This window comes from Melozone crissalis, unplaced genomic scaffold (genome assembly GCF_028551555.1).
Source record: "Melozone crissalis strain CALT ecotype California unplaced genomic scaffold, PUWL_Pcris_2 ptg000019l_1, whole genome shotgun sequence".
NCBI lineage: Eukaryota > Metazoa > Chordata > Aves > Passeriformes > Passerellidae > Melozone > Melozone crissalis.
This window is the reverse complement of record NW_026535797.1, coordinates 3,557,896-3,569,291: the sequence shown is the minus strand read 5'-3', so window position 1 is coordinate 3,569,291 and position 11,396 is coordinate 3,557,896. Positions and strand designations below refer to the sequence as shown.

Below are 11,396 nucleotides of genomic sequence, written 5' to 3'. Positions count from 1 at the left end.
CGGGAGCGGCCATGGCGGAGCGGGGCCGGGGCTGGGCCCGGGCCGTGCGGGGGCTGCTGCTCGATGTCAGCGGCGTTCTCTACGACAGCGGCGCCGGCGGCGGCGTCCCCATCGCGGGCTCGGTCGAGGCCGTGCGCAGGTGAGTGGTGGCGGCCGGGGAGAGGGGACAGAGGGGACACAGCGCGGTCACCGCCCGGGCATGGTGTGAGTCCAGCCCGTGCTGTGCTGTGTGAGTGCCGCACGGGAATCGGGCGCTTTTGGGGGCAGCTTGGTGCTTTGGGGGGCTGTTTTAGGGAAGGGAGCCCGCACAGCCTGGGCTGATGGGGAGGAGAGCCCGACAACCTCCTGTGTGTGCTGGTGTCACCGCACGTGTGGCAGGAGCTGGCAGTGTGCAGGTCTGGCACTGTCCCCCGTGGTTCTGTGTGTGCTGGTGTCCCCTGTTCTGTGTGGCAGGAGATGGCACTGTTGTAGGAGGTCCACCACTGTCCCCTGGTAATGGTTTTTCAGATATTACTCACGCTGATGTGTCTGTAAAGGGATTAACTCTGCTGTCAAATTAGCTGGAAGTTGCAACCCTGCAGTGGAGAGTTTCGCTGCTGGGGTTAATGATTGCCCAGCTTGGAAGTGACTCAAAAGCAAAGTGCGGACTTGGTGAGTTAGTCCCAGTGCCCACAGGTAGGGAACTCCTTCGCTTTTAGCTGGGTGATGCTGTCCAGGTAACAGTAGCTAAGTAACTTTAACTTAACTAACTTTAATTAATTGACTTGCCAGTGTGTCTATATCAGCCCTGCTTGACCAGAGGAGCAGGATGGGGCCAGGGGAGAGCAGTGGCCACAAGGACAGCTTTGTTTAAAGACAGGTATTGATTGTGTGGCTGTGAATTTCCGGAAGAGCCTTTTGGCTCTCTGTGATGTTTCATTCACCCACTGTGGAAAATCCAGATCTGTTTCACCTGGCAAGTGCTGGATGGGGCTTGGAGCAACCTGGGGTAGTGGAATGTGTCCTTGTCCATTTCAGGAGATTGGAACTTCAGTGTTCCTTGCAAGCCAAACCATTCTGTGATTCTGTGCTGCTGCATGTACCCCACTTGTAATGTTTCAAATGTCTAAATTCTGAAGCCTTGTGAAACACTGACAGCTCTGCTTGGTGAGCACCTCTGCAGCTTCTGCCCTCTGGGGCCACTCAGCACAGACACAACAGGGACAAGTGCATTATTAGGCAGGAAGAAATATTGAATTCAATATAATTAATCAAATGAGGTCAGTTAAATATGTGCCTAAATGCTGGTGGTACCACCGTGGAAAGGCAGAACTGGAGAACATCCAAATGAAGTGGTAATAACAGAACTCTTTGCTGCCTTTTTTTTTTCCCCCCATAGTTATGTCTTTGTTCATATTTCTTGAAACACATGTAGGATGCACAGAAGATGTTATCAGATGGATCAGAGTTCCCAGTGCTGTCAGAGAGCTATAGTTGAAGCAAGTTTAAGCCTTATTGAGGCTCTTGGCTAGTTTTTGGTGCTCACCTGGCCAGGAGAAGCTGCAGGTGCCAGGACAGCCAAGGGGAGAGCAGCATTCCCAGGAAATTCAGTGAAACTAGGCAGAGGGAGAAGTTGTTTCTGTTGAAATCCTGTGGCTCTTTCAGGGATTATGTGTGTGCAGAGCACAGCCTGGGACAGCCCAGAACATAGCCAAGGCCTCCAGGCACGGCCAAACCACACATAAATAACAACAATTGCATAAATACTGTCAGAGATCAGACCATGCCTTTAGAAACCAGGACAGGTTCAATAATACCTGTGTTGTGGTTCACCAGATGCTTTTGACGTTGTTTTTTTGCTCCTAAATTTTAAACTTCATGTTTTGTTGGGTTCCAGGCTGTAATTTAATAACCTTTGTCACTGCGTTTGCTGAAACCTCCTGCGTGGAGACAACTTAAACTGCATCTAACTTACAGTAACATCAGAAATATGCTGATGAAGCAGCAGTAAAACTCTGGCCTTGGGCTAAATGTAGGAAAATTTTCCCTGGAAATCCTGGGAATGTTTTAAATCCTTTTTGCCTATTAGTCACAGGAAGCCGTCAGCAGCTAATCTGATCTGTCTGGAAGGGCTGCAGGGGTCTTTGAGGAGGGTTTGGAGATGCAACCCAGCAAAAGGCTCTGGAATGCTGTGCAGGGAAAGCTGATCTCCTTTGGGCAGGATTTGGTGGGCAGTGTTCATAGCTGTGGGAACAGCAGAATGGAAAAGTGCCAGGAAGGGAAAAAAACCCCACCAAACCACTTTGTTCAGGTCACTCAATGTAAGTGGTGAAGAATAATCATTTTCCTTGGGTAAAGTCAAGTAGCCTTATTTATCTGCCTGTTAGGTTAGTAATTGTTCTGGCTCGCACCATTTAAACTCTTTATTGACTCATTATCCCATTGCCAGTTGCTCATTAATATTTGTGTCTGCGTCACAGTACAGCTGGGTGGTTTCAAGCAGATGGATCAAAGCTAAAAGGAGCTCTTTTTAATTAATTCCTTTTTTAAAATCAATTAAAGAGCCATAATTGCAGATAGTAAGGAACCTTATAACTACTTCAAATTGCTGTGGTCCAAATTGCTGAATGAGCTGTCAAACATCTTTTAGTGCATATATATGTCCAACAGAAACCTTAAATCCCATTTTGATAGAGTACAGATAAGGGCTCTTACAGCAGGACAGCTGACCTGTTCTTTTCAGACTGTCTTGCTACATCACCTCCCCATTACAGCAATTAACTTAGTGTAACAACATACAGTACAGTCCAGTAAAAATGATAAGTAAACATACTAATTTGTCATCGGTTTCATGTGACTGAAGCTGTCCTGACCTCCTAAAACTACATTTTCTGCATTATTTCCCTTGTTTTCAGCTGAATTCCGCTATGCAGTTGTGTGAGTTAGTGTTTGTGAGAGCAGCAGCCTGATTTCTGCTAGCAGAATTTGGCCTGGTTTCTATTTGTGATGGCTGCTTCCCTCTTGTCTGTTTGTTGTTAGCCAACAGTAGAGTCAGATGGAGCAGAAACATGGCCAGAGAAGCTGATGGACACTGGAACACCCTGAGCAAGGTGACATTCACTGCTGTAGAGACCCTCCTGAGCAAGGCATCAATAATTGGTACAACCTGTGGTGAAACACTAAGTGTTAACAGGTGGGATTGCTTTGTTTATTGCTGGTGCACCTGCAGCCCTGATACATCTCACCTGTGAAATACTGAAGGATTCAGTGTGCTCTGAGAGCGGGTTGATGAGTTGGAGGCTGAGGAAGTGAACCGCAGGAGTGTTTGTTGAGCAGAGCTGGTGTCCTGTGCTCAAGGGATAGGGTGAATCTGGATGCTTGCTACTCATCCACCTGTGTGCCAAAGGGTATTGGCACTCCTGGAGCCAGGAATGGCTCTAAATTCTCCAGGGACTGCTGCTGTTATCTTCAGGTGGGGATATTACAGCCGTGGATGGCTAAAAAAGCCAAGAGTGGCTCGATGAGGTAATTTATCCCTTTAAAACTTTTAAGACACAATGTTTCTTGATTGTTTAACGTACTGCGGCATATCTTTGTTGTAGTTTTGAAAAAGTTACATAAACCCCACGCATCTCTTCCCGGGGTCTGCAGCTCCCTGGCAGATGCTTTGGAGCAGATCAGAAAGCCCGTGGGTGAGATCAGAAGGGCCATCGGTGACTTAAAGGCTTCTCCTGGAACCAGCCCTAACAGAGCCTCAGTGCCGTGCTCTCATTGTCCTAATCGATTTACACAGCATTGACACGAGGTGAGCTAGCTGCTTTTTATCTCACAAATCGCAGGGAGCTGCTCCCTTACAAGACAGAAGGTGGTTAAACACCCATAAAAGATGCTCAGCCTGTGCTCTGGCATTTGCATTTACGGCTGCGTGCTGATAGTGTGTCCATTAGCATATCCATATGAAAAGCACACAGGAGCTGGAGGTTTACAACATCCTGTTGTTGGGCTGGGGCGGTGCATCTGTTAGCACAGCTTTCCACAGAGCCCTTGAAAAGGGACAGCGGAAATCTGGGGAGCAGGGAGGCTGGGGAGCAGCTGGACACTCCTGCTAAAATAAAATACCTGGAGAGTCTAACAAGAGGGAGATTGTGAGGAGAACAAATGGAACTGGGACTGTAAAACAATTCAGGGTGTGGGGGTTCGGAGGAGTTGGGAGCTCACAAAGAGCCTTTTGGAAGTGTGTGTGCCATGAGGAGTAGGAAATCTTTGTTGTCACAGCAGATAATGTGGCTGAGCACGGGCTGTGCAGATGTTCAGACTTCCAAGGCTTGCTGTGCCTTCGGGGCATTTGATAGAAAAGGAGCTGTTCCTCCTGGAAAGAGACCTTCAAATAAAGTATACAGACTCTTGTGTAAATATCTGTTAATATTGGTACTTGGCTCTCTCTGCACTTTCTGCCCAAAGGAACCCAGTGCCCCAGGTGTCACTGCCCTCCTGAAGCTGCAGACACACAAAAATGAAGCATCCTGTATTGTCCTGTGGCTGTCCCTGGCAGAGCCAAAAGGGGATCCAGGAATTGACCCTCAGCTGCACTCCAGTCTGTACCATTAGCTGTGGTCTGTTTCCTGAGAGCAGGGGCTGTTCCTAACCCATATTTGCTTTCCTAATCAGCAGTGTTCATTATTTCTTTATAAAGATTTGTGTCCCCAAAGTTGTGGGTGCTCACCTGCTTTGTGCACAAATTGCATGAGTAAGTGCTTGCATTTTTGGAGTTCACACATCCTTAACCTTCAGGGTCTCAGAAATAGAATTCCTTCTTTACAAGCAGGTGCTGTTTGTGTACAAAGTGAGAATTCAACCCTGTCAAAGATGATTTATTTTTGACTGAGTTTTTAATGGGGCAATTAGCAGCTTCATAGAATCATAGAATAGTTTGGGTTGGAAGCAACCTTAAAGATCATGCATCCCCCTTTTTACACAGAATAAAAGCTATTGGGGTATCAGTCACTGTGTTGTCCATAAAAATATTTTGTTCAATGCAAATAAATCTATCCCAGGTCTGTTCATGCTAACTGAATCCCCGAAAAATCTGATTTTTTTTCTTGGCAGTTCCCAAAGTGGAGATTAAGCAGCTCTTTAAGTTCTGCCAGAGTTTGCTTATTGAACCATTTGCAGTGTGGTTAAAGTCTTTTAGGTGTAATACATTAAGCTGATTTGGTAATCTGCAGTCTTAAATGCATCTTGTTACTGAACTTAATGGACCAGAGAGATTTTTCTTGTATTCTGCTTTGTGCTTTCTTTCTGCAAGTTCCTTTCAGAAGTATGTGTTATTTTTATTAAATACTGAATTCTAGATTTTACTGTTGTGGCATATTGCTGCCTACAAATCCATTGTCTTCCCTGCTGTTCAGGGAGGTGGATTATGATTTATGGTGTTGGATAATTTGTGCAGTAATTCTGGTATCCAGCTGTATTCAATGGCCTTTGTAGAGAATTCAGGACAAGATGGACTTTGGGTTTGTTTTAATACTGAAACTTCCAGGATTTCCAGTTAAAATTTCCAGGATTTCTTTCCACCTCTGCAAAATTCTAAATTATCCAAATACCTAAATAAAGGCATTGGTTGGTGTTTAAAGTTTGCTTTGAGCTACAATTTAGTGATTTTGTTTTTCAGTTTTTACTGTCAAACACTGTCTCAAAGTGGTGTTTCCAGAGTTTTTACTCTTATAATTGTACCTTTTCTTTTGTCACCCTTGCCCACCCTTAAGTAACATTGGCCTCTTCTTGTGGCTCCTTCACGTGTGCCTATTAATCTGCTTTTATTCATGTGCAAAGGTAACGCTCTCTTATTTTTAATCCCTTTTGCAATCCCTCCTTTGGATGGCCTCCAAATTATCCCCTTCTATATTCAGAGGGAGGTGAGCCTTATGGGGCTGGAGAGGAAATTGTGCCGGGGGGATGGCAGATGCAGAGATGAGTTTCAGGAATGCAGGAGGGACTGGGGCCAAAAAGTGCCACGTGTAAGGATTTGTCAGGGCTACGTGGGGCAGAAAGTTGGATCCCCAGAGAACCAGGGCTGTAATGAGCCTGGCTGTACTCAGGACCCATGACAGGACATCAGTGAAGGGAAGCACCAGGAGGTCAGGGGGCAAAAGTGGCATCAGAGATGTGACAGCAAGACTGAAGCGGTTTGGATGTGCTGTGATGGCAGAAATCAGAGGAATGGAAAGTTTTGGGCGCTGGGAGAGAGAAGGGAAACCCTGGAGTTTAATCCACAGTCCTCTGATTCCATTGCACCCACCAGGTTAAAAAACACCAGGGAATTCAGTGTTTCCATGGAATTGGGAGAGGCTTGAACCATGTAAGGATGAGCAAAGGCACTTATGGCCTCCTTCAGGCTTCTGAAATGATGGCTTTGCTGGAGTGGCAGGAATACAGATTTGCAGAGAAAATACAGCATATTTTTGCCAAAAAAAGACGCTTTTTAAGCAGAGCAAATGTGCTCTGCTCCCACCAGGCATTTCCACAGCTGGACCCCAGAAGGAATTATTGCTCTGAGCCAGTGCTGAGCCAGAAAACCCCTTTGGATCCTCTGGTGTGTGTGTGGTGCTCCCAGGGAGGTTATCCTGGGTAAAAAAAGCAAGATCAGGAAAGATTTTACCTGGAGCAGCAGCACCCTGGCCCTTGCAGAGGGCGCTGACATTACCCCTGCCCAGGTGGGAGGATGGTGTTGCTGCTCAAGTCCTGCTTTTACTTTGTGGTTTGGTTGCAGGTGCTGTTGATTCCCTGTGTTTCAGAAAAGGTATCTGAGTGCTGGAAGATTTACACTGAAGCACACTCATATTTGTCCACTGGTGCAAAAGAGTCAAATAGCAAAAGTGCTCAGCATGCTTTCTTTTAAATAAAAAATACCCCAAAGCATTCTGCAAAATCTTATCCCCAAAAGCAGGATAAAAAGCCATTTCTGCAAATCTCTTGTAGCACATTTCCAAACCCCTTTGAAGTTGTTGTTGGACAGTCTCCAAGCTCAGGTTTGTTGCCTGTTCCAGGGTTTTGCTTTCTGCCCCACTGCCCATCTGCACAGGACCTCTGGCTGTGGGCTGCACTTTCCTATTCCCATCTTAGGAAAAACCTTCACCGCAAAAGACAGTGGGGAAAAAAAATGGGAAATCTGAAGTTTAGCCTTATACCTTTTTTTTTTTTTTTAGTTGCTCCAGCCATGTGCAGGATAATGTGAATTTAAGTTTGATGATTCCCAGTCTGGATTCCAGCACCATTGCTTTTCCTACAATGGGTGTCACAACCTTTACATCACCTGAAAGAACAGATTTTGTGTTTTATGTGCCCAAAGGCTGCCCATAAAGGTTGGCAAGGGCGCCTGGCTAAGTCTGCACAAGGTCAGTGAGGATGTCCAATAATTGTCCTAACACTTTACCTGTTATGGAGCAATAATGAGAGTTTTTTTCATTATTTTCGGGTGAGTGAGCCTGGCAGATGCTGACAGCCAGCAGATGTGTAAAGTTCGAGGTGATTTGTAAGGGACCGGCTCATCTGACGCACGGTAATTGCATGGGGGACATTGTCACTCAGCCCCGTGTCCTGCTCCAGCTGAACGAGGTAAAGGTCAGTTCACAGAGCTGCTCAGGGCTGCAGTTAAACCCCTCACATCCTCTTCTCCCCTGGGCAGGTGCTCAGGGCTGGGTGGGTGCCCCAGGTGTAGATTTGGGGATGTTTTGGGTGGCCAGGTGGTTGTTTGGATCTGGAGTGGGCTTAAATCCTTCCTCTGGTTAGGCTGGTCTGGTAGCTCAGTGCTCTCTTTTAATTTGGGGCCTGGAAGGGCTCGTGTGGTGGCTCCGTGCTCACCTGTCTGCTTTTAATTTGGGGCTTGGAAGATTTTTTTTTTGTGACTTTTTCCTTCAGTGTGTGTGTGCTGTGGCAGCTCCCTGGCAGAGCAGGCACTGGCAGCACAGTGACACACACAGCTGGAGGGGACAGTGGCCTCTCCATCTGCTCCCTGCTGCCATCTCTGCTCTGCCATCCCCTCTAAGAAGGGCTCTGACAATTTTTTTGCCACTTTAGCTGAGTTTGGCATTTGTCATGGCCTGGAGGGTCAGGAGCTGCTCTGCCTCACTCAGGTGAAGCTCCCCCCTGTTCCTGCTCTTGGGCATTAGGAGTGGTGTGAGCAGTGATGTTGGAAATCGGTGGATTTGGTGGAAAAAGTGGATTTGTCTGATGCTGAGCCTGCTGATGGCCCCAAACGGTGAAGGAGAGGCAGCCTGGGGGTGCCCACAGGTACTGGGCCATGCTGGGTCCCTGCAGCAGGGGCAGCAGTGCTGCCTGTGCACTGCCCTAATCAGCATTGATTTTCCTGGTGTTTGAGTGGGATCTTTATCACAGCCTCGAGGTGTGCAAGTCAGCTGAAGGCCTGATTGACTGGGTTTCCTGGGTGTGCCTGTGCTTCTGTAATGGACCTGCTGATAAATCTGTAATACTCTGAAATCTAGATAAAACGTGTGTCGTGTACTTCATCTCCTGCTGCCTCATTCTTCTGCTCTTGCAGGTACCTAATCCCTTGCTCTTTATCTCATAAGACATCACATTACAAATCTTGTTCTTTATTCTTCTCCTGACATCCCCACACTTGCCAGCAGTGGAAATTGCAGTGCCTTTCTTTGCTGGGAGTGTGAGCAGTGGGTCAGTTCAGAGCCTGGAGGATTTCCTTGAAGCTTTGCAGCTCTGTGGACTCACTGAGCACAGCATCACACCTGTGAGACACAGACCTTCAAGCCACTTTTAGTCTCTCCACATTCAAAATCTGCCAGGCCAGGGAAACTGAATGAGAGTTTTGCTGTGAACATGATTTGAGGCAGGTTTTCCCCCATGCAGAGCTGTTGGTAAAAGCTCTCCCTAATTATTGAAGCTCTGAGTTAATAGATGTTTGCTGGCCTGCAGGCTCTGCTCTCCATCCCTGTGCTGAGCATCCAGGGATGGATCATCCCAGAGTGTGTGACACTAAGTGTGCAGGTGAGTGTGACTGTTCTGTGTGGGATTTGGCAGAGTTTACAGGGCTCTTTTCATGCTAAGTGGGAAGGAAAAGGTGACTTTTCACTGGAAAGATATTTTTGTAGAAATAAGTCTTCTCTAGAGTTTTGTGGCTTTTTGTTTTATTTAATGTTCTAGGATATTTTTAAAAGTCCTTTTCATGTGTCACCAGAGGACTCCCATTTTTTTGTCCAGCTTGGCCTAACTCTTTGTAGACCTGATCCTGAGCTCAGTTGTTGGGATGGTGATTGCTGGTGGCCCTGAAGGCATGAAGCAGTCTGGGATGTGTCCTGACTCCTCCTGCTTTGCTCAGTCCTTTCAGATCTATCACTCTGATTTCCATCCAAAATGCTGAGAAAGAACTGAAGTTTGAAGTACATGAAAACTGAATCTGTGCTGTCACTGAGCTGACCTGTGAGGGTGCTGCTTTCTCTGTGCAGCTCTGTGGTTGGTGTTGTCCCTGGACTCAATTCATTGACCTTTAGGAAGAGAAAAAGCAGATTCTAATTCAAAAGAAGCTTGCTTCCAGTCAGTTGTGAATCATGGAATTTTTTTTCCCTAAGAATGTGTAGGGAGGCTTTGCATTTAGAGTATTTTTTTTTTACTCATGGCACACTCTATTAAAGTTTGTTGTGTATCCAAATTACACTGCTTTGCTTTTTAACTCCAGCTGAAACCGTGTCTCAAATAACAGATGTGGAATATTGTCATCTCACTGTCACACCAATTGTTCATTGTTCTGAGAAGGTCACATCATAATTCATTAACAATAATTATTCCCTGGGTACACCCTGCACTTCTTCACTCAATTGCTTCATTAACTTGAGAGTGAATCTCACATTCAGTGCTCCAATCAATGAAGATATATTTATAATGTACAAGTGGATGCTATTAGTTACAATATATTAACTGCCTAATTTAAAAGAGAAAAGCTATCTTTATGAAGGGCAATTAACCACTAAGTGTAATTGATAATTCACATATCTATGATTAGGAAAGACAAATAATAAGAAAGAAATGAATCACCAGCATTATTAAAGAAGACATTGGTGTAGTTTTGATGAGCAGAAGGGGCTCCCTGGGTCAGGACCAGATTTCCAAGAATCCTTTGATGGAAAGTTCATCATCAGATCTGTTGTCTGGAGGTGGCTTTGGTGTTTGCACCAGCCAATTGAGATCTCCTTCCCTACAAAATGGACCCAGTGTGTTTTGTTGTCTTGAGAATCAGTGCAGGGACTTCCTTAATAGAAAAGTCCTTTTTTGTTTTAATACAAAGCAGAGTCATAGTATTTTATCAGAATTTATAAGCTTGCTTCCAGACTTACCTAAGTATCTGAATCTGCATGTGCTCAGGTCCTCAAAGATGATTTTGCACAAATTCACGTGAAAACTGACAAAAAGTAGACTATTTCATGTATTAGAGGAGCTGAATGAAATTCCCTTAGCCAAATGTTTATTTTTTATTAACTGTGGTACATTTTAAGTGCTTCTGATTTTCTGTGGCCACTTTGAAGTACATTGGCTCTCCAAACAGCTGACAGCTCATCCTTGGGGAAGAGGCTTTTTGGGGACATGCACAGCAGGTCCCCAGCTTGGGAAACAAAGCTGCTCAGAGACAGAGAGCTTGCAGGGGATTCACAGAATGGTTTGGGCTGGAGGGACCTTACAGACCCCATCCCACCCCTGCCATGGCAGGGACACCTTCCACTGTCCCAGGTTGCTCCAAGCCCTGCCCAGCCTGGCCTTGGACACTGCAGGAATGGGGCAACAACACAACTTCTGCAGAGTGCCAGTCCACAGGAGCCTTGTCCTTGGCTCTGGACACTCATGGCTGTGTTTCCTTCCCCTGAGAAGGCAATTACCTGTAAACATTTATTAATGAATCAGTTAAATGCCAGATTTTTCAGGATGATCCACCAAGTAATAGCTCAGGTGTTTTATGAGAGACTTAATGATAAATGTGGCTGGACCCACCCCAGTGTTGATAAAACATCATTGCACTAACTGGCAGCTGCAGTGCCCAGAGTCAGGATTTCAGGTGCATCTGGTCACAGCAAAGGATCCTGTTCCTGGTTTGGAATAACATCTCCACCTTTTTAGCAGAATTCACAGAATGAGCAGGTTGGAAGAGGCCTTCAAGATCATTGAGTCCAACCCAACCCCAACACCTCAACTCAACCCTGGCACCCAGTGCCACATCCAGGCTTTGTTAAACACACCCAGGGATGACACCCTTCTCCTGGGAGCAGAAATTGCGGGGTGTGGAGGTTCAGGGACTGCACACCACAACCAATATGATCCAGTGAAGCCAAATTTATTATCCCTAAAAAGACTATATTTATAATAAATCTCTACTGTCCATGCGTCTCTAGCTAATA

General features: G+C 46.0%; 1 protein-coding gene across 1 annotated transcript in view; it reads left to right on the top strand.

Moving 5' to 3' along the window:
- Positions 1-11,396, top strand: part of LHPP (phospholysine phosphohistidine inorganic pyrophosphate phosphatase) — a 72,507-nt gene continuing 61,111 nt past the window's right edge. Inside the window, exon 1 of the mRNA XM_054277050.1 lies at positions 1-139. Coding sequence (XP_054133025.1) covers positions 12-139 — 128 coding nt within the window. The 5' untranslated portion in view covers positions 1-11. The remainder of the gene's footprint in view (positions 140-11,396) is intronic.